This window comes from Macrosteles quadrilineatus, unplaced genomic scaffold, assembly GCF_028750875.1.
Source record: "Macrosteles quadrilineatus isolate MER2022 unplaced genomic scaffold, UCM_ALF_1.0 Scaffold_2__2_contigs__length_208266976, whole genome shotgun sequence".
Taxonomy (NCBI): domain Eukaryota; kingdom Metazoa; phylum Arthropoda; class Insecta; order Hemiptera; family Cicadellidae; genus Macrosteles; species Macrosteles quadrilineatus.
Window position 1 is genome coordinate 1722081 of NW_026542595.1, and position 24765 is coordinate 1746845.

General features: G+C 37.2%; 1 protein-coding gene across 2 annotated transcripts in view; it reads right to left on the reverse strand.

Moving 5' to 3' along the window:
- LOC128987130 (uncharacterized) overlaps positions 1 to 24765 on the reverse strand; it is a 139399-nt gene that overhangs the window by 38179 nt on the left and 76455 nt on the right. Inside the window, exons 9-11 of one of the 2 annotated variants that reach the window (XM_054407848.1) lie at positions 23018 to 23131; positions 21529 to 21851; positions 18684 to 18824 (exon numbers count right to left, since the gene is read on the reverse strand). In XM_054407848.1, coding sequence (XP_054263823.1) covers positions 18684 to 18824; positions 21529 to 21851; positions 23018 to 23131 — 578 coding nt within the window. The remainder of the gene's footprint in view (positions 1 to 18683; positions 18825 to 21528; positions 21852 to 23017; positions 23132 to 24765) is intronic. The other variant, XM_054407849.1, reaches the window with a different exon arrangement.

Sequence of the window (24765 nt, forward strand, 5' to 3'; positions counted from 1 at the left end):
TCGTGTACGGCGAATGAGGCAAAATTCTGGTCTTTTCCCACGGTCGTGTGGACATTCTCATCGTCTTGCAAGATCGCGGCAAATTCTGATCACACCTCGCGTCCGTGAAGACATCATTATATCCTCCACTGTGGTCGTGTGGACATAGTAATCGCCTCCCACGATTGAGGCAAAATGGTAATAATCTCTCCGGTCTTGTTGAGATCATCGTCTTCCGCAAAATAGGCAAAATTCTGATCATACCTAGCGGCTCTGTAGATATCATCATCTTCGGCGGTCACGGCAAAACTCTTGCTGTTTCCCACAGTGAGGTGGACTTTATCATCTTCTGCCGTGATCGCGGCAATATTCTGATCATACTTAGCGGCTCTGTAGATATCATCATGATCTTCTGCGATCGCGGAAAATTCTGATCGTCTCTTGCGGCCGAGTGTAGACATATTATCGTCTCCCGCATTCATGGAAATGTCACTGTTGTCATGTGCGATCGCAGTAAATTGAAAATTCCTGGTAGGAATACAAAATTCATGTATCATTCCCGGTTAAAAAAAACTCACTCATAATTCCTGGATTTCCTGGTTGGTGGACCCCCTGTTATATATATTGCAAAGGGGAGCTACTATTAGTTGTGCCTAGGGCGCTAGCAGGGTCTTCTTTGTCATTTGAAGAATAATCAGGGTGAACTCTGTCTAAGATGGTTCTAAAACGCCTTCCAAACAGCAGTTCACTCGGTGACATATTAGTTGAACAATGTGGCGTTATAAGATGATATTAGGAACTGAGCCAATCTTCTTTGCCAATCTCCTTGAAGTATTCGTCGCAAAGAATTTTTTGTCGTTTGGACCATCCTTTCTGCCTGACCATTCGATGATGGATGGTATGGTGTAACCACGACGTGGCGGATGCCATTGCTTTCATTAAACGATCGTAATTCTTGTGAAGTGAAAGCCGACCCGTTGTCAGATACTATTGTGTCTGGAACACCATGTGTTGCAAAAAGGCTTCTGAGAACCTTTATAGTTGATCTTGAATCTGTAGAAGGCACCAAAACTACTTCTAACCATTTACTGAAAGAATCAACAACAATCAAAAACAACTTGTTTTGGAAAGGCCCAGCGAAATCTATGTGTAGACGAGACCAGGGTTGTTTTGTTTTCTCCCAAGGAAGGACCGTTGCTCTTGGAGGGTTGTGACAATTTTGTTGACATGCTTGACAAGAATTCCCCATGTTTTCTATGTCTTGATCAAGTTTTGGCCGCCAGAAATAGCTTTGGGCCAACGCCTTTGTTCAAACAATGCCCTCATGTCCCATGTGTATAAGCTTTAGAGCTTGTTGCCTGAGAGTAGATGGAATTATCAGCCTAGTTCCCCAAAGTAAACATTGTTTGTATTGAGAAATTGAGTTTTGACGAGAAATGAAAGGCGTAAGGTTGAGATCTGAGTTATGAGTTGGCCAACCACGTTGAGTCCATAAGATTACTTTTGATAGAAGTGGATCCTTTTCTGTTTCTTTTGCTATTATATTAGCTGTAATTGGTTTAACCTCATCGGATTCAATGTATAACACATCATTCAAGACTTCATTATTATCTCTTGATCAAGAGCATTGGAGGAACATGGAAGACGACTCAAACCATCAGCATTCGGAATAGAAATCCCTGGTTTGTATACAAGATCAAAGTCATATCCATTTAAAAGGATACTCCAGTGAATCATTCGAGGTGACAGTGTGTTTGGTGTTTGTTTATCCACAGTGAAAAGACCCAGAAGTGGCTTATGATCTGTTCTAATTTCAAAATGCCTCCCATATAAGTAATTGTGAAATTTCTTAATCCCTCCAATGATGGAAAGTGCTTCCCTATCTACTTGAGCATATCTTCGTTCTGACTGACTCATTTGTCCTGGAATAAAACGCAATTGGAACTTCCTTTTCCCCTCGAACCTGACTAAGCACACAAACAATACCATAAGGAGATGCATCACAAGTTACCAGGGGTGCCCATCCCCCCCTAGACTCATGACGCACCCCCCCCCCAATTGAGCAACAGCCCCCCCCACCATAAATGATGTACACAACAAATGAGAAACATTATTCCCCCGCCCAGCACAATTGTAAAACTATAAAACAAGTTTTATAATTTTTTTTAGATATTTAAAATTCAAACCCAGTTAATCTATATAAATAAAGTTATAGTTTAGTCTGTACACTGCTCAGAATTATACATATTTTGGGTTATTTATGTTCTATACATTGAAGAAGTTGAAACATGTCTTATCTCAATTTATGTCTGTCTGTCACGGCCCAGAAGGCCTTTTATGCAGTCTACTCTAAAGAAAACTAAAGTACCGATTACGATTTTAATGGTTTAATTGAATCCACAGGATTGGCGAGAGAGTCCTTATAGCCATTAAAATATGGCCTCACTATTTTGGAAATAAAATAACGGACGATCAAAAACACAATTTTGTGTGATTTTTCTAGTTTATTTTCTCCATGTTTACTACATACGTCATTAATTAATGAAATACTAATAATCTGTTAAGAGAACACGTCATATATGATATTACGAACAGCCGTTTTGATAAAGATTCCTTTTCCTAGCTGAACTGATATGTTTACATAAATGTTGTTTACGAATACTGTGTAGGCCCTAACCATTTCCGATCACGTTTGTAACCATTTCCGATCACGTTTGTAAGCAAATCCAAAACCAAGTGATATTAATAACCGTGTGGCTTTGGCTTACACAACGGGTTTCATTTATCACGGGTACTAATATGTAACTGTAAATTAAATTAAATAACTAGCCATCATCCAGGTCGGGAACCGGAGATTCTGTGTGTATCAAGTTGTACTTGCCTTTTACCTTTTACCTTTTACCTCTTCTTTCTTCACCACAATCCTCAGATCGGGGAGTCGTCAAAATTTCTCCTTCTTCATCTTCTTGGCAGCCTTTCAGCTAGCCCAGTGTAGGTGTGTATAGGTGTGTTCTTGTATGTATTCCTTTGTTGAGTAATATGGTTTGTTTATAAGGTAGTTTTTTAGTGTCTTTACAAATGTGGTATGATTTGAAATGTTTTTAATTTTTTCTGGCAGAAGATTTATGTATTTAGATCCTGTGTATGTTGGGGTGTTGCTGAATTTTTTTAGTCTGTGTTGTGGCAGGTTTATATTGTTTTTGTGTCTGGTGTTGTGATTATGATAATGTGACCGGAGTGTTGGATTGGATTTTTTTGCTAGGAGAATGGTTTCTAGGATGTATTGTGAGAAAACGGTGGGGATTTTGAGCTGGATGAATAGGGGTCTACAATGTTCCAGATAGTGTGTCCTGCATATCGTCCGTAGTACTTTCTTTTGTAGGATAAGTAGTTTGTCCATATTGTTTGCAGATGATGATCCCCATGTTGCAATTCCGTAACTCAGGTGAGAAGCAAAAAGCGAGAAGTAGGCTATTCTGGAGGTTTCTTCGTCGGTTATGGTGCGAATTCGTTTGGTGCCATAGTGTGTGTGCCACTTGAATTTTGATTACAGGGAAAAGACCGTGATTTAGTGTTGTACAGGACTGGAAAATTTATCTTTCTATATAAATAAAATTAGAGTTTTATAAGTCACCTCAATTTAAGGAATTCTTTATTGCCAGAATATCCATATAGCGTTCGTAACCTCTGCTTAACGAATTGTCAGCGTCTTTCTCGATATAACGATGCCCTCTCCCTCCCTTTAGAAACATCACAAGCTCCTTTGATGAAAATTAAATGGAAACAACGCTTGCGCCAATAATCGTCTGCTCCGTTTTATGTCTGCTGTGCGCTATGTTACAACAGATTTGAGATACAACAGCTGGGGAATGAATGATGACGATATAATCATAGATAAATCATATTGCTTAGTTAACTGTGATTGAGTGAAATATTAGTAACCATGGTAACCATGGTTGTGATTGGCCGATGAGTAGGCCTAAATATGGCGACTTGTTGAATTTGTGTATGAATTGAAGAGAAACCAATTAAAGAACAGAAGAACAAAGAAAAAGAATTACGAGATTGTTCTCGTTACATTCTTTTTTAAGAGTGTTTTAATTATCTCTAAATATAATTTTACACTTTTTTATTACTTATCTATCAATTCCTATGCTGTGATACAGCACCTATCGGTAGCCTATCTGTCTATCACGAGCAGTACCTTATAACACTTTCTAAAGGTTCCTTTAATATTTACGTTATTTATAGCAACGCAATGTTTGGCTAGTGATTAGTTGAGTTTGAGTTAGCTAAAATGTTAAACGTTGCCGTTTGTACAACTGAACCAAGATAAATGATTTGAAATTTACAATAATAATGTTATTGCACAATAATAATGATTATGCAATAGGCTATTGAATTTCGTTTATAAAAAAGCAAATCGTGACGTTAATGGCTGTTTGCTGTTTACAGCGTTTTAATGAGTTTGTCATCTGTTTTTATTGGATTAACCGTATTTTTCATTACCCCCCCCCCCCCTCTCCCTATTAACTCAGGTAATCGAGTATCTACACAATATTGTTAAGTATTGTAGCCTATGCTACTTGATTGTACGTATTTTAACGAGCTTTATGTCAACAAAGCGTTCTGTGCTAAGTCGCGGTGTAGCTGGACGTGTCTGTACCACGCGTTATCTTTTATCTATCACAGCAGTTGAGCCATCCCGTGCGCTCCCTCTAGATCTCACGTCTTGCTAATCTTAAATAATAACTTTCTACACGAATTCTAAACTATCCTAAAATCCTATTTTAACTAATTTAATTCAATAATATAACTATTGTCATTAATTAATCCACTTTCTATCTGGTGACTGTGTAATATATTTTTGATTGTCGTCACGTTGAACACTGTTGCAATTAGCTTTAGCCACCCCCCCCCATTTGAATTTTTTGAGCCCCCCCCAAGAATTTCAATGACGCAGTCTGCGTCACAGCCCCCCCTTGTGGGCACCCCTGCAAGTTACTATAAGATGGCTGGAGGGATTGTAATGAGCCAGTATACTATCGGAAGAAAGGAGCTTCTTTGAAGCATTGAAAGCAAGTTTATGTTTTTCCTCCCACCGCCATTGAACATTTTTGTCCAATAAGCGATGTAAAGGTTCTGCAACATTGGCTTTATTGGGTAAGAAACAGTGATAGAAATTGAGTAACCCTAAAAATGCCTGCAGTTGCTCCTTGTTAGTCGGCTCAGGAGCATCTTGGATTGATTTGACTTTGTCCGGGTTAGGACGAATTCCGTCAGAGCTCACAACAAATCCCAAGAAATCCACTGATGTAGACAACAAAGAACACTTTTTGCTTTGGAGTGTGATTCCTGCATCTCTAAAACGAGTGAATACTTGTCTTAATGTGGTAATCAATTCATGTATTGTTCCTGCTTTAACCAAAATATCATCAAAGTAAGGTATTACATCGTCTAAGCCCGAAAGCAAACCCTCAATAAAATGTTGAAATATAGATGGAGCTGAGCTAATACCGAATTGTAGTCTTTTTGGTTTAAAAGCACCCTTGTGTGTGATTAGTGTCTGAGCTAGCGCCGACTTCTCATCAACAACCAATTGTTGATAAGCTTGGGCTAAATCTAACTTAGCAAAATATTTCCCTTGGTTTAATTTGGCTAAGAGCTGAGATATTGGAGGAATAGGATACAGATGATCTTGGATAGCTTTGTTTAACGTTGCCTTATAATCACCGCAAATACGTATTTTACCATTGCTTTTTACTGAAACAACTATTTGCGTGGCCCAATCCGATACCTGAACAGGTTCTAACACTCTCTGATTAACTAACTTATTCAGCTCTTCTTCTACTGGGGCCTGCAATGCATAAGGTAAAGGGCGCGCTCTTAAATGAATTTTGTTATAATTCTGGTCAATTTTCAGTTTGATTGGAGGCCCTTAAGAACACCCTAAAGAACACTCTAAAGAATTAGAAAATACATCAGAAAATTCACCTTTCAGATGTTGAACATCCAGCTGGGCTTTACTTAGAACATCAGATTCATGGCAGTTGAGTGAAAATACCCCGTTTACTTCAATATTCAGACTTTGTAACCAGTTACGCCCCTATAAACTATTTCTATTACCTTCAGTTATGACTAACGGAAGGAATCCATTGAACTTACCGTATTTCACACAGGGCCAATTTACTGAATAGACACGGTAGGCACGTGCCTAGGGTGCAAGGCAATTGTCTTTTTGGGGGGCGCCAAATAATTGGAAAATAAAAAAAAAAATTGTAGTTGGATATGCATGCGATCGTGGTAAACTTCTGATAATCCCTCGCGGCCATAGACATGGTAATCATCTCCCGCCATTGCAGAAAAATTCTGACTATTTTTCTTGGTCGTGTAGACATAATTATAGTCTTCCGTGATCGTGGTAATATATGAAAATATCCCACGGTCGTTAGAAGATTATCATCGTGTACGGCGAATGAGGCAAAATTCTGGTCTTTTCCCACGGTCGTGTGGACATTCTCATCGTCTTGCAAGATCGCGGCAAATTCTGATCACACCTCGCGTCCGTGAAGACATCATTATATCCTCCACTGTGGTCGTGTGGACATAGTAATCGCCTCCCACGATTGAGGCAAAATGGTAATAATCTCTCCGGTCTTGTTGAGATCATCGTCTTCCGCAAAATAGGCAAAATTCTGATCATACCTAGCGGCTCTGTAGATATCATCATCTTCGGCGGTCACGGCAAAACTCTTGCTGTTTCCCACAGTGAGGTGGACTTTATCATCTTCTGCCGTGATCGCGGCAATATTCTGATCATACTTAGCGGCTCTGTAGATATCATCATGATCTTCTGCGATCGCGGAAAATTCTGATCGTCTCTTGCGGCCGAGTGTAGACATATTATCGTCTCCCGCATTCATGGAAATGTCACTGTTGTCATGTGCGATCGCAGTAAATTGAAAATTCCTGGTAGGAATACAAAATTCATGTATCATTCCCGGTTAAAAAAAACTCACTCATAATTCCTGGATTTCCTGGTTGGTGGACCCCCTGTTATATATATTGCAAAGGGGAGCTACTATTAGTTGTGCCTAGGGCGCTAGCAGGGTCAAAAACGGGCCTGATTTCACATAAACATTAGTCTGACCTAAAACACTTACAGGTTTACCATTGTAATCCTTGAGTTTCCAGGGAGAAGGTTGCAGTTTACAGTTTTTATGAGAAATTTTATTCCATAGTTCCCCTCCTATGATAGAAACACCTGCACCAGTATCAACTTCCATTAGAACTTTGTGATAATTAATGTTGGCAGTTGTACACAGTTCTGGAACTTTAGAGCAATTAACTTCCTGGACGTACTGAGTTGTTTCGTTACTTGATTGAGGTGGAAACGTTTCTTCTTGTTCACAATTGGTTTCCTCTGACAAAACTTCATGAGCCCGTTGTCCCTTTGATCCGTGTTTTTGGTTGAAATATTCTTTGGGGCGTGGTCTCCCTCCTTTACAAACTCGTGCTAGATGCCCGATTTTCTTGCAAATATTACAAATAGTTTGAAGATGGGCACAATCCCTTCTAAAATGTCTTAGTCCACAACCAAGACAAACATTAGGTGTATCAGAGTGAGCTGGATTGTTGTTAAATGCAAATTTCTTGTTTGAATGGCCAATTTTATGTGCATTAACAAAACTTGAGCTACTAAAAGAAAGTTCCTTACTTTGAGCTTGAAATAATTCACTTGACTTAGCTGCAATAACAACATCCTGAAGTTTAATAGTAGGTTCTTTCAAGATTTTATTTCTTAACTCATCACTCCTACATCCAATCAAAATTTGCATAATTAATTCCCTATCCAAGTCTTTGAATTCACAGTTCACAGCTAATGTTCTTAGCCGAGAATAGAAAGAGTTAAACGATTCTGCTTCTGCTTGACGACACTTCCTAAAATTAAATAATTCAAAAAGGACATTTTTGGTAGGAGCGAAACAGTCAGTTAATAATTTGATCACATTTTTGTATGTTAATTCATTAGGTTGTGGTAAGCTGTCAAAAATGTAAGCCACATCCTCACCAGCTAGATTAAGTAGTAGTGCTGTTTTCCTTAAACCATTGGTAATGTCTGCAGCTAAAGCACACCTCTCAAATTGCTTAATCCACGTACCCCAACGCTGTGCGACACTTGCAGGATTTGTATGGGGGTCAAAACAATCAGGCTTATTGAGATCCATCATTATCCAATTATCCTCGTCGCCAGTTTAGTATATTGACACATAATTAACAAAACCAAATTTATTAAACTCACAAATCAGACTAAACTAAAAAGTAAACAAAATACCCCCGCCGCAGCAAACCTGCAGACTAAGCGAATTTCAACTTGTCGGATTACATTTTTACTCAAATATTTCCATAAATAAGACATATTTATTCCCTATTTAAATAACATTAGATTTAACGAGTGCTTAGGTTTGCTGCTACGGGGAAGGTAAAAAGTGTTTTTTGACCATACGTGAATAGTATGGGATGAAATAAATAAATTTGCCAAATTTTATCAATATATATCCATAAACAAGTAAACTACAACAATTTTCATTATCTCCATAAGAATAACATGGGAATTTTAAATTAAACTATTTTTGAATTTTCTCCGTGACCGTTAGGCATACAACAGCGCTTCAATATACTAAATTATTTCTTTTTTTAAGCTCTACAAAACGGTTTAGAAAGAAATTGCAAAATTTTTTGTTTTTAGGGTAAAAAATGGGGAAAACACATTTTTACCCCATAAAACATAAACCCCTGTTCCTGTGGTCCGGTTATGCTGGATCGCGAACTCGTTCGAATAAACGTAGGTTTACACGTTTGTACCAAATTTCATCAAAATCGGATCATTTTTGCTCGAGTTATCGCGCTAACGGACATATATATATATATTAGTGATTTATCAACTATCGTGTAAACATTGTACAAAAGATTATATTGGCCAGACTTCAAACTCTTTAAGAGTTCGAATGACAGGCCATCGTTTTGATGTGGTACATGAAGACAAAAGAAAACCAATCTATAATCACCACAACCAAAATTTTGAAGGCTGCTATACCCTTAAAGCCCTTCACAAAGTAAACCCACATCAAAACCCTAAATGCAACCAACTGGTTTTAAGAAATTCTGAATTGGCTCACCAGTTGGTACTAAAAACAAGGTTCCCCTCTGGTTTAAATTTAAGATAGAAAAAAAGTGATTCAACTCAGCTGAATTTCAATTTCCTTTTAGGCTGATTTTATTATTATTTTCTTTGATCTGTACTCAATCATATGTTCTCAAAATTCAACTATTTGTAAACAGTTCATATTAATTTGTTTTGTTCATCTTTACATTTTTCATTTCTCTTTGCTTGAAAACGTTTGTATTAAACGAAAATTTGCTCTGTTTCATGTTTCATTCATCATAAACTCTATCAAGATCTCCCCAAGAATATATATATATATATCTAATATATAAAATTCTCGCGTCACAGTGTTTGTCTGCAAACTCCTCCGGAACGACTTCACCGATCGTTATGAAATTTGGTGTGTAAATTCTGTAGGTATGCGAATCGGACGTAAACTATTTCCCGTTTCGAAATTCTTAAAAGGGCTCCGCCCCAGTGGCTCTGGAGTTTCCCATGTTAACCTTATGAGAAATGGAATTAATGAATCTTAACAGCTGTTTCAATTAAACAAGTTGGTTCTGTTCTATGATGTTCAATAGCATTAAAGTTACAAGGATTACCAACAGGGTGCAGCACTATTATTTCTTTTACATTTATGACAACAGCTAATTTGCAACCAAAAGGTGAGTGAGCGTAGCGAACGAACTTGAACCTGGAGGCGAGTGAGCGTAGCGAACGAACTTGAACCTGGAGGCGAGTGAGCGTAGCGAACGAGCTAACCTGAAGGCAAGTGAGCGCAGCGAACGAGCTCCAACCTAAAGGTGAGTGAGCGTAGCGAACGAGCTCCAACCCAAAGGTGAGTGAGCGTAGCGAACGAACTTCAACCAGGACGTGATTGAGCGATGCAAACGAGATCATCTTGAAAATTAAACGTAACGGTACTTTCTTTCCATCGGTCTGTCTTAGGGGAAACCTATAACTTAGGCGATACGAAGTTCGCCGGGTCAGCTAGTATATATATATATACATATATATATATATATGAATTTGAACGGATGGTGTTTTTGGCATCTAGGGACATCAAAATGAAAAAAAAATCGGTCCCGCGTCCAGGTCTTACCATAAGTACTACGGTAATAGCTTATTCCCTATATGGGAAATTTGCTAATATAATCAGTCATCTGACAGATGTTATAAATAAAACATATGTACTTATTTCTTGATACATAACAGATTTACATTCGCAGGTTGAGATAAATTCACAGCTGGCAGTGGCGGTTCTAGGACCTTGTCAAGGGGTGGGCTACCGGGGGGGCTTGGGGGGTGTGAAGCACCCCACAATAAAGCAGGGGGGTACAATAAACTGGAAAATACAATAAAAAAACTGGAAAGTAAATCTGAAGAGAATTTAATAAACTATGAGGCGATCCTAAAATCCCTAACAAGTGATAATGAGATTTTAATTTCCACAACTCGAGATTTACGGAATGAAAATATCTTTTTGAAAAGGGAAAATAGAGAACTGTGCGAGGAATTTGTTGTTGTTAAGGGAAGAAACATTCTGCTTAATGACAGTAACTTTGACAGCTCAATAGATCTTTGTAACAGATTTGACATCCTTTCCCAAAATGATGACACCCTCTGTTCAGACAAATTGAATGCTAATAAAACTCAAGAGGCAGAGAAGAACAAAAATGGCAAAACTGGAGAAACTCAAGAAGCAGAGAAGAGTAAAACTAAAATCCAAGAGGTGGTGGAGAGTAAGAATAGCATAGCTGAAAGATCACCAGGAGCAAAACTGAGCAAAGCGGAGTCGACAAATCAGAACAAAGCTGAACTCCAATTTGTAGAGCAAAGCAAAAACAAGAATCTTGAATCCCAAAAGATGGAGCAAGGCAATGAAAGTGAGACAGTTAGTTCAAAAAAAGCTGTGACAAATTCACTAAATAACCCTAGTAAACGCATCCATCACAAGCACCAAAGAAAAGCAAAGGAAATATTGATTCTTGGGGATAGTCATGCTAGGTACCTTGTGCAAAATCTTATGGACTTATGGCCCGAAAATAAATTTAGGATAAGCAGCATCTTTAAACCTAATGCGATGACGGCAAACGTCATAAAGGATGTAAAGGCCTTAACAAAAAACTTTTCTAAGGAAGATACATTAGTCTGGTTAGGAGGGTCGAATGATGATATTGCTCAAGCTGAAAGATGTCTAAGCAATGAAATAGAAAGTCTGCTTGATCAAACCAAACACACCAATGTTATCATTTCAGGCTTACCGTACAGACACCATAATCCAGCCTTAAATAACAAAATAAGCTACCTCAATTGGGATATGGAGGAAATTGCAAAAAAATATGACCATGTTTCCTTCCTAGCTATAAATAGACTAACAAGGGAATCATATACTAGACATGGATTGCATTTCAACAGGCACGGGAAAAAGAAGATAGCCCTAATGATTAAAGAAATATTTCAAGTGAAGTCAACTGTTAGGCAAAATCAATCCATCACATTGAACTCAGTGAATGTGATTGCTGCTGACATGAACAAAGTTATTGATAGTCACAAAAATGACCCGTCTGTGGCTTTTGCCCATACAATTTCAAGTGACCTTCAGCATGAAAGGAACATGAGCGCGGGTGTCGCGGTCGTATTCCGAAAACAATTTGGAAGACCAAAACAATCTGAATTTGTATGCTCCAGATTGACATGCCAGACTAAACAAAATGGTGCGACAATTTATAGCCTTGTCACAAAAGACTTGTTCAATGGGAAACCATCGAATGAAGAGTATGACGAGGCATTTGATCAACTTGTTCAAGACTTCAAAAGAAAGAAACTTAAAAAATTGATTTGTTCCCCCATGGGTGTTGTCCGTGACCAAATAAAGTTGGAGCATTTCACGAGAAACATTACTAAATTGCAGAATGAGACCAATGCAACCGTAGTCGTAGTAGCATATGATCAACCTACTGCCAGAAGAAAACTGTGGAATGGGCTGTCGTATGCAGAATTTCTGAAGCAGTTGCAGAACCTTCTTAATTCCTATCAACCTACCTCTGTCCTGCCTTCTGCTGAGAACAACTACTCTGAGGATCCATCAAAGCAAACCGAAGAGGGCTCCCAGTTCTCTAGCTCGACAAAACAGGATAATCTTGTCAGACCTCAACCTGCTGCCTTGACTTCTTCACAATCTGTTGGTCCCATAGTACACCTGGAAGAGAATCCTTCTAGACCTGTCAGCCCTGCGGTGGTAACTGTTCAACCCAGCTACAGTGAGGCACTGAAGTCAACACCAGTGTGTGCAGTGGAAAAGCAGAGTAAAGTGTCTTGCATTCAAAATAGTGATTTATTTTCTTCAGTAAATTTAGATTTAAACTAAGCTGTACTGACAAAGACCATAAGTCTGCCAGTCTCCAAAATTTTACAGTAACAGATATTAATAATTTTGATATTAATAATTTTGACATAAATTCAACTGAAGATAATAAAAATCCACAACTTATTCATCCAGGATGTAATTCAGATCTTATAATGTTTTATAATATTCAAAATTTAAGCTCGTCAAAAATATCAGAACTCAATTTGTTTTTAACTCAGTCTGCTTTAAAAATTAAAGTAATATCACTTGTTGAACATTGGCTTGACAATGACTCTATTAATCTGGCTAACACAATCAATAATTTTTGTTTGGCAGATTTTTATGTAAGAGAAAATGGTGTAAGAGGAGGTTCATGTATTTTAATTAATAAACAATGTAAATTTATACCTTTAAAGGATTTCTCTGATTTGAATGAAGATTTTATATTTGAAGGTTCAGCAGTTGAACTCCCAGATTTCAATTTAATTGTTATTTCAGTCTATACAATTCCAACCTACAAAATGAATAAATTGTTTCTGGTCAGATTCGAAAAGCTGTTTTTGCTTCTGCAAAAAAGAGTAAAAAATAAGTCTGTTTTCATCACTGGTGATTTTAATATTAACATTTTGGAAAACAATCCTATATCTTGTAGATTTAGAGAAGTGGTTGAGTGTGGTGGGTTCTGGCTGCAGTTTGAGGAGCCCACAAGGATAGACCCAAATCGCAATTCAGAAACTTGTCTAGATAATATTATTACGCAAAAGAAATATGAGGTAAACTTTAAGCTAAATACTAATTTATGTATGTCAGACCATAATGCTATTTTCTTAAATCTCCCCAAGCCAACTACCTGTAAGATTGCTGTAAATAATCCGGCACCTTCTAGTAAAAGAATATTTTCAAATGAAAAAATTAATTACTTCATAGATTTTTTTAAAACTAAATGCAATTTTAATTTTGATCCGAGCTTGAACCCAAGTGAAAACTATTCCAACTTTCTGCACCAATTCCTACTAGCATTCAATCACGTTTTTCCTCCAAAAACTTTGAAAAAAACACGTAAATGTAAGCCAACAGTTTTGAATTGGGTGACACAAGGCATCAAAATATCTAGTGTGAGGAAAAGAGAACTCCACTTGCAAGCTAAGTATAATCAAGATAGACAGTTTTTAATGTATGTGAAACAGTACAAAAAAATCTTTAAAAAAGTAGTAAAGAAGGCAAAAATAATTGCAAATGGTGACTACATAGAAAAGTCTGAAAATAAGTCTAAAGCTGCTTGGCAAGTTGTTAATAAAGAACTTGGTCACGTAAAAAACAAAACTGATGGCAAATTATTTTTAATTAATAACGACAAAGATATATGTAAACCTCAGGATATAACTAGAATATTTAACACTTTCTTTGCCGAAACAGCTTTGAACATTAATGTACCAAAGGCCACTGTGCAAGGAGTTCATGAATCTGTTCGAGACTATTGTAGAGATGAAGGAATTTCGTTGTGTAATCTGCAGCAGATTAGTAAGGGTGAAGTGAAAAAAATTATTCTTTCCCTAAAAAACAAAACTTCTGTGGGTTGGGATGAAGTACCGATCAAATTAATTAAAGCTGCTGTAAATTTAATTTCTGAACCCTTATCTATTATCATAAATCAGTGTTTAACAAATGGAATTTTCCCAGACAAACTTAAATACTCACAAATAACTCCAATTTTCAAAAAAGGCTCTAGGTCAGATATCAACAATTACCGTCCAATATCAGTTTTAAGCAATTTTTCTAAAGTCTTTGAAAAAGTTATAAATAACCAATTAGTTTGTTTCTTTGAACATAATAATCTGTTTTATCAAAATCAATTTGGTTTCAGGAAAAACCTTGGAACAAATACAGCTCTTGTACACTTTATTAATGAAGTATCGGAGGCTTTGGATGGGTCAAGGAGTGCAGCTGGTGTCTTCTGTGATCTATCCAAGGCCTTTGATTGTGTTGATCATTCGCTTTTGCTTCAAAAACTACATGACTATGGAATTTCAGGAAGTTGTCTTTCCCTAATTAGATCATACCTTTCAGATCGGAAACAAAGAACTGTAATTTCTGATGAAGGAACTAGGCATTTCTCACATTGGAAATGTATAAAGCTTGGGGTGCCTCAAGGCTCCATTTTAGGTCCCCTTTTCTTTTTAATCTACATAAATGACCTCCCTAAAGCTATTAATAGAGATTTGATTCTGTTTGCTGACGATACTACTGCAATCATTAAAGAAAATAGTAGAGAAGAGCTTCTTACATCTCTCACAGAAGTTATGAAAGAAATGGAAAATTGGTTTAACTAAATGTGGATAAAACCCAAATTATAAAATTTTCAGCCAGAAATGAAAGAGAATTAAATAGTTTTTCCAATTTAGTCCATACAAATAAATTCCTAGGCATTCATCTAGATGAAAATATTAACTGGAAGGTGCATCTAGATGCTATAAAGAAAAAAATTAGATCTGCAATCATCTGTCTTTGTCCACTTGAGAGAATGTGTCACCATTGAAGTACTTAAAATGGTTTATCATGCCTATGTAGAATCCATCTTGAGGTATGGTGTGATTTTGTGGGGACAGGCAACTGATGCAAAAACTATTTTCAGACTTCAGAAAAGAATCATCCGAATTATGACTAATTCCCACCCCAGAAGTCCTTGTAAATTACATTTTCAAAATTTAAAAATCCAAACACTCACAGGACTATACATATTTGAATTATTAAACTACATACACAATATAAAAAATAACCTCCCGGATTCATTCAAATTCACACACAACTATAGTACAAGAAACGAAACAATTTTCAGATTACCAAATCACCGTTTGACCTTATTTGAAAAAAGTCCTTTGTATGCAGGTTTAAAAATGTATAATAAACTACCGGTATATTATAAAATAATGAGTTCAAACAAGTTTCAAGAAACATTGAAAAATGGACTCCTTGAACGTGCGTTTTATAAAATAGAAGAATTTTATAACCATCCCTTGAGTTAATTTTTTGTTTTTAATTTGCTTAACTACTGTACTGTATTAACATTATTTGGCTAGGTATTTTTTCCTGTTACTTTGTACTTTGTATTTTTCTAGTCTAGGCTCAATTTTGACAATGCACCTGTTCTATATGTTATCACATCTAAAAGAATGTTATGTGCAAATAAATAATGTCTAAATGTCTAAATGTCTATAGACATTTTAAAATTCATTAAACTATGACGATTGCATTAATGAATTTTAAAACACACTGTAGACTACGGCCATATTCTCTTAAAAGCAGTTGGGTGACTTTCTACAGCCAGTTTTAACGTCTAGAACTGTGTGGAAAACTTCCGATTTCCCCATTTATTTGTCATGAATAAGTAGAAATTTTTAAAACTAACTATGACGATTGCATTTATAAATCTCAAAACATATTGTAGGCTACGGTCATATTTCCCTAACAGCTGTTTACTAACTTTCTAAAGCCATTTTTAATGTTTATATCTGTGTCCAACTGTCCAAAAACCTCCCATTTCGGCCATTTCACCTGTGTTTTTTGTCTTTGTCATGAGCAAGTAGACATTTTAAAAATCAAACTATGACGAACTTGCATTCATGAATTTCGAAACGTAGGCCTATTGTAGATTACGAATCCATATCTCCTAAAAGCAATTTGGTGACTTTATAAAGCCATTTCTAACGTCTAGAACTATGCCCAATTGTCCTAAAACCTTCCATTTCACCTGTTATATGTCATGAAAGCAAGTAGACACTTTTTTAACCTTTACGTTTTTCTCCATTTCATATATCTGTCACAATTATATAGTATCGAATTCAGTAATAGCATTGACTATATAAACTTTAACACTAGTGTTTATATATTCAATGGTAATGACAATTTGACAACTATGGAACATCAGGAAATCAGCTGTTTCCCCGTCCTCGCTCGCGCGCTCGGCACCCGCATTTGCCCTAGCATGTCAACAGCTGACTGCTGTAAAGGTTGGATGATGCGTACAACACTTTCCATAGCGTAATATTGTTTTATTCGTTGTGCTATATTGTCCAAAAAGTTTATCTATGTGGAACTTAATACTACTCCTGTCATCGCTTATTAAGTTTAATAAAAACTACATTGATGTCTGTTTTATGACATTGCGTTACGGACAAAATGTACGTTTAAATTTTATTTTTCCAAGGCCACGGGGGGGGGCTTTAGCCCCTGTAGCCCCCCCCCCTTGGAACCGCCACTGACAGCTGGTTGCTTTATCCCTTAGGTTACTAACAAACTCTGAAATTGATTGATTGTCAGTTTGATAGATCGATTGAAACTGGTGCTGTGAAACAAGTACATTTCTTTTAGGTTCTGGATGTTTTCTGGATGTTCTCTTAGAATTTTTACCAGGTCATCGTAAGTTAATTCGTTCGGATTATCGGATTATTTGGTGCAGATAAGGATGAAACTATTTTTAAATTGCTTGTTCCAATTGAGTTCAAGAGCAATTTAGCACAGTAATCTTTGTTAGATGCAATATTTTTCATTTGAATGTAATTTTCAAAGCGTTGATAATTATTTGAAAAAGTTTCCTTTTGATGGTCAAAAATTTCAAAGTTGGGCACATAAGAATGAGTTAAGTTTGTTTTGGATTGATCAGTATCACCATGTGGCTTTACGTTAGAACGTTGTGTTGAAAGTTGACTTACCAATGTTGTTATCATGGCTTGTTGCATTTCCAAAAATTGCTTGAATTGTTCTGGATCTATATTGATGAGATTATAGTTGAAATGTTTCTAATTGATATTAGAAAATGCAGCTAGATGAAAAAAATGGTTGATAGTCTTGGCCTAGATTGCTTACAGGTAATGTTCATGCAGTAAAAGTCACTCACTTGAGGTTTACTCGTCGCCAATCAACTTGTCGTGGCCTTGTGTATGCACGTGTATTTTGTTGACTTTGATAATTGAAAAATGTAGCTTCATTTGAAAAGATTTATTTTACAATACATAATTGATTGATAAAGCCTTCAAACTCCGTATATTGGGGTTTCACCGTAATCACACGAATAAAACAAACTACAGAGTATGCAGTAGATGAACTGCATTAATTTTTTTAATAAATATCTGATTCAGCCAGAACTGCATCCTTCAAGGTATTCCAATCTAAATTTTGTGAATAGTTGATAAGCAATCCTTTCTATGGCATCCATGAATTTCTTAAAACAAAAGTTGATATTGAATTTTGATGTGTATCTACATGATCAATATTCTCTAATCTCTAGACATGACATATTTTAATTAACTAAGTATTTTGTAGACTTTGTATTTTTTTTGTTAATTTAAAATGTTTTGTATGTGTTTTGACTATGTCTATTCCTTTGTACAAAGAAAGGTCAGTGGCAATAAATCTCTTGATCCTTGAACATCCTGTACCTACAAGTGTACCAAATTTGGCTTATACCCGATTTTTTCCTCTGTTTTGTCTTTTTTTGTCTTCGCTGCCAGAATTTGATCAGGACTATTTAAGATAATGGGTAACATTTCGCTGCGACTAATTACAATAATAGGTAACATCAACTGCTGATTAACTAAAAAATCAGCTGTTTTAGTTGTTAGTGACCCAATGAGAGCAAATATTGATGTACGTACAGTCGGTCGTACACAGTATCTTAAAAACAAGTTTTCTCTCTTATTTAATTCATTAACCAATTTTCTTAAAATAGGGTATCATTAGAATAATTGTAAGGCAATTGTCTAAATAAAACATTACAACAGTATTTTTGTTTACCTATGTAGCATTATTTCTGTTATCTCAGATATTTTAAATTGCCACCATTTTTTAACTAAACATAATAAAAAATAATATTTTTTCTCAGAATAGGTCTTTTACGTAATTAATCTAAGTACCAAATTTCATCTCAATACAAAAACCCATTTACAAATAAAAAATAGTTTTCTGAGAAAAACATTGTAGCTATTCAAGTAACTTTTTGGAAATTTTTAGTTTGTCTTTGGCTTAGGAATGGTACATTAAAAGATCGGTTCAAAGACAGCCTGTATATTACAAATCCTATACATAAATCATTGTACCTGTTAATGGTCGGTAACTTATTAGCACTTGTTTTAATAATTCACATGGATTTTTTCAACATTACTTTATTCAAAAGATGAGGTAAAAAGGTCATACCTGGGTGGTACCCCACTGGGGGGCCACGGTGAGGTAGCTGTAGGACTCACAGGCCCCACCACCCCCACTGGCTACTCCATGCTCTAGACAGTGGTGGAGATGTGTCTCTATCTCACTCAGAGCACTCACACTAGTCTCCCACTGCAAATAAACACATTCAAGTAATAAAGGCAAGGACAGAAGTTGTAGGACTCACAGACCCCCCCCCCCCCACCCACTGGCTACTCCATGCTCTAGACAGTGGTGGAGATGTGTCTCAATCTCACTCAGAGCACTCACACTAGTCTCCCACTGCAAATAAACACATTCAAGTAATAAAGGCAAGGACAGAAGTTGTAGGACTCACAGCCCCCCCCCCCACCCACTGGCTACTCCATGCTCTAGACAGTGGTGGAGATGTGTCTCTATCTCACTCAGAGCACTCACAATAGTCTCACACTGCAAATAAACACATTCAAGTAATAAAGGCAAGGACAGAAGTTGTAGGACTCACAGCCCCCCCCCCCCACCCACTGGCTACTCCATGCTCTAGACAGTGGTGGAGATGTGTCTCTATCTCACTCAGAGCACTCACAATAGTCTCCCACTGCAAATAAACACATTCAAGTAATAAAGGCAAGGACAGAAGTTGTAGGACTCACAGCCCCCCCCCCACCCACTGGCTACTCCATGCTCTAGACAGTGGTGGAGATGTGTCTCTATCTCACTCAGAGCACTCACAATAGTCTCCCACTGCAAATAAACACATTCAAGTAATAAAGGCAAGGACAGAAGTTGTAGGACTCACAGCCCCCCCCCCCACCCACTGGCTACTCCATGCTCTAGACAGTGGTGGAGATGTGTCTCTATCTCACTCAGAGCACTCACAATAGTCTCCCACTGCAAATAAACACATTCAAGTAATAAAGGCAAGGACAGAAGTTGTAGGACTCACAGCCCCCCCCCCCACCCACTGGCTACTCCATGCTCTAGACAGTGGTGGAGATGTGTCTCTATCTCACTCAGAGCACTCACAATAGTCTCCCACTGCAAATAAACACATTCAAGTAATAAAGGCAAGGACAGAAGTTGTAGGACTCACAGGCCCCACCACCCCACTGGCTACTCCATGCTCTAGACAGTGGTAGAGATGTGTCTCAATCTCAGTCAGAGCACTCACACTAGTCTCCTATTAAATACAAATTAATACAAAATATATGAGCACAACTCTTGATACATGTTTATTTCTTAATAATGAAAGATAAACATTGAATCATTTACAATGTAAAATTATTCCAGTCATATGAATAATATTAAAAAAAAGATAGATTTTTGGGATATATAACATCTCCCATTACAAATAAACACATTCAAGTAATAAAGGCAAGGACAGAAGTTGTGGGACTCACAGGCCCCCCCCCCTCACTGGCTACTCCATGCTCTAGACAGTGGTGGAGATGTGTCTCTATCTCACTCAGAGCACTCACAATAGTCTCCCACTGCAAATAAACACATTCAAGTAATACATTCAAGTAAACATTGAATAATTTACAATGTGAAATTATTCCAGTCATATGATTAATATTAAAATAAAAGATAGATTTTTGGGATATATAACATCTCCCATTGCAAATAAACACATTCAAGTAATAAAGGCAAGAACAGAAGTTGGAGGACTCACAGGCCCCACCACCCCACTGGCTACTCCATGCTCTAGACAGTGGTGGAGATGTGTCTCAATCTCACTCAGAGCACTCACACTAGTCTCCCACTACAAATAAACACATTCAAGTAATAAAGGCAAGAACAGTAGTTGGAGGACTCACAGGCCCCACCACCCCACTGGCTACTCCATGCTCTAGACAGTGGTAGAGATGTGTCTCAATCTCACTCACAGCACTCACAATAGTCTCCCACTGCAAATAAACACATTCAAGTAATAAAGGCAAGAACAGTAGTTGTAGGACTCACAGGCCCCACCACCCCACTGGCTACTCCATGCTCTAGACAGTGGTAGAGATGTGTCTCAATCTCACTCAGAGCACTCACACTAGTCTCCCACTGCAAATAAACACATTCAAGTAATAAAGGCAAGAACAGTAGTTGTAGGACTCACAGGCCCCACCACCCCACTGGCTACTCCATGCTCTAGACAGTGGTAGAGATGTGTCTCAATCTCACTTAGAGCACTCACAATAGTCTCCCACTGCAAATAAACACATTCAAGTAATAAAGGCAAGAACAGTAGTTGTAGGACTCACAGGCCCCACCACCCCACTGGCTACTCCATGCTCTAGACAGTGGTAGAGATGTGTCTCAATCTCACTCAGAGCACTCACACTAGTCTCCCACTGCAAATAAACACATTCAAGTAATAAAGGCAAGAACAGTAGTTGTAGGACTCACAGGCCCCACCACCCCACTGGCTACTCCATGCTCTAGACAGTGGTAGAGATGTGTCTCAATCTCACTCAGAGCACTCACAATAGTCTCCCACTGCAAATAAACACATTCAAGTAATAAAGGCAAGGACAGAAGTTGGAGGACTCACAGGCCCCACCACTCCACTGACATGTGATGAACAAGACCCAAAACTTTGAGATTTGTTTATCTCGAAGCTTTGGGCGGGATTGAAATACTAACGGGATATTTTCGATTAGGATGCATTCCACGACATCCAAGTGCCACAACGTCCAAAATACTATAAATATTTCTGAATATAAAAAGTAGATATAATTTTTTTTTTAACTTTCCATTAAATCTCGTCCCAAAAAACACAGCCACGGAGATCAGGGCAGCAACCCTAGGTTCGGCCCTGGGTTAGTAAATACATGGCATTGGCGCAAATTGACTGTATTTTACTCACCAGAGAATGGATCTGATCAGGGTCCTGGCTAGTGGTGGAGTCCAAGAGCAACAGGAGAGTCATGTCTTGGTACCCACAGACGTACAACACGTTTTCTTCCACAGGTTCAAGGTCTCGTTTCTCCCTTTCTCTCTCGGCCCGGGACTTTCTAAATGGTTGTGTTGGTACCAGAGGTGTGGCAGGGTTGGCGGCCTTGTCCGCAGGTGTGGGAATCTCCCCCACTCTCTGCTCCATTGCCAACAGACTCAGCTTGGCCATTAATGGAGTCAATGGAATCGAGATATTTGGTTTTTTTGATCTCAGTTCAATCATTGGGACCATATCTGTTAGGATGACAAACGCAATTACAATCTATGCCAATATATAATAGACAATTTACTGTATTGTAAATATTTAAACAACTATGATGATTGTTTTGAAAAATTGAAAAGAGTTAGATGTTGATTTGAGTTTGCTACAAGTGAAACAGTCCCTCATGGCTTTGTTCTGTTTTGTAGATTTTAGTTGTTAAAGGAAAGGCATAAATAAATTATTACATCTCATAACATTTTAGAAAAATAATCCTTATAAATGTAGGCCTAAGACAATCCTTTCAATAACTAAAAACTAAAAAGTAACATGCGTTGAAAACAATGAAAACATCATATAGCTTCGTTTATTTAGAGTTGGTCAACACATAAACCATAAAGAATTATAAGTAATACCAAACATCAATCAAAACCACACCCATTCAATAGATAATAATTATTTTCAAAATAAAACTAGTATTTTTAACAATGAAGTACAACAATAACAAATCTAGTTGGAAAACAGATGACATCTAGAAGGATTTAAGAAAAATAGATAGATCAAACAAGATAATTCAAACAATATATTGAACCCCTTGAGTGCTACAAATCCTTTAAAATATAATTTTAATTACTACTTGATGGAATGGCTAACCCATCAAATCATTCAAATCACCATTGAAAACACTACAATTAAGTATCACTAGTGGTTCAATATTTCATGATCATCATGTACTAACCCATTAAAGCATAACTGTTTTTTAATATCCAAAATAGGCACTCAGGAGGTTATAAAAGATTTTTTGAAAAGGGAGAGTGTTCAGCAAGCTTGCTTGAGCTTGAAAGAATTGAAGTCCATAGGCTAATAGATACCTAAGGAAGGCAAAAAATAACATTGATTTCTTCCTAGTACAGTACATCTTCAGAGAGTTGGTAAAAAGAAATTTACAACAAAATATCCGTGTTATATTTTGTAAACTTTTTCTTATATTCAACAGCCCCTTGACTCTAATTTTCCCAAGTAAGCTAGCTGAACTCTATTCCTTTTCATAAAATTACTCGTTAGTTTAAGAGAAATGGAGAGCAGAGATCACACAGATAAGGGGATTTTAACAAGACAGTCTGCAAGTTGCTGAAACAGAGACATGTTTTAGAGTCATGCAGGCAGGCCATGCTGAGTGTGACATGCAGCTTTGCAGTACCCTGGGTGTCAGTGTTGGACGGGCCTAGTGGCAGGTTGAGTGCTCGTCTCACACGTTCCTTCTTGCTCCGAGTATTCTCGCCAAAACCCAAGGCGAAACTCTTAGGTCGAGGCTCTAACAACCAGTACAGGTTAAGGGTCTAAGGTATAGCTGTGCTGTAATGTTACTATTGAGTTGGTAAATGATTCAAATGTGTTATTATATCAAAATAAAAGCAGGGATGTGTTGATTACAATTCACTACTCCATTTTACAATATTTTACATTGAAAAATTATTCGTATTCTCTTCAAGCTCTCTTCTTTTAAGGTTCGTATTTTCTTTTCTTTGTAGATTGTGCCTTTGTATAAATGAATGAAGATAAGAATTTTTATAAAAATAATTTTTAAATAAATTCATTGGTACTTGTAGATAATGGACGGCTTGAACTAATGGTTTTAAACCTTAGAACTTTTCATTTCAGATCCAGCCATTTAGCTTAGCTTTTTGATCAAATTTGGAGAAATACCAATAGAGTAGAGCAGACCCTATTGTATTTTTAATTGTTGTGCATATTCAAAAACTTGTTTATTAAGTTAGTAGGTGATGTAATTTATGAGATAAATAAATAAAGGTCCTTAAAATAGTCATGTCTCTAACAGTTTTAAATATAAATCACATATCTGTTCTATTTGAAAAGCAGGGGTGCTGCAGCTTGGACACATACAGGAGGTCCCGTTAGTGAACAGGCAAATAACGGGAAATTGTTCTCTATGGGCCAAAAAAAAAAAAAAAACAAATCAAGAATTAGAGATTTTCCAAAATTGCTTTGTTAACAATATATCGGCCTTTTTGTAATTTTACACAAAATGTTTTATCTTTGAATTGTTCTAACTGATATTTATGAACCTTGGTATGGTAAAAATGATCTAAGTTAGAACAACAAATTAATTTTGACTCCAAGGGAAGCAGACAAACCCAGCCATCAAAAACTGTGACACTCCCATGAATATACACCACACAAACCAGACATAACAGCCTAATGTCTTAACCAGAACAAAGCCCAAACATTATAAAAGTCCAGCCAGAAATCCATAGGCATCTAAATGGAACTGAACCAGAGCAACCTTCACCTAAAAACCAAAGACTACCAACTCTCAATCTGGAAAGAAACATGAATCTTACGGATAAAGACCCACACTCCATAGATACTATAGACACTCTTGAGATAAACATGCCCTCTAACATGAGTTCTGCTCAAATAACAAACCTATGTAGGTCAGACGCTATGATCCCTTTTTTTAGGAACAGGACATCGAAAATGGAGGAGAAACAAACACACACCATTCATCCAAAATACACGAATTTTATGGAACTCCATTCTGCCGAAAATCGATTAACCCCAATCTCAATATCCCAAAACCACCCAACTTCTATCAACATTATATCACAACTGGTTCATAACCAGACCATTTCTGTAACAAAACCTAAGACAAAAGAACAGGCCACAAACTGCTCAAAAGGCAAAAAAATTAAAGCTGGCAGAAAAAAATCCAAAATAACTCTAATGCATAAAAACATAAGGGGGTTGATCAAATAAAGTTGATAGATTAAGCCACACACTATCAACCATTCTGCCTACCATATTGATTCTTACTGAACACGGATTAAACTCAGAAGCCCTGGCCAACACAAGACTCCCAGGATACAGCCTGATAGCTTGGGTCGATCATGGTTTTGCTGCGATCATAAAAGACGATGTTGCTGTGAC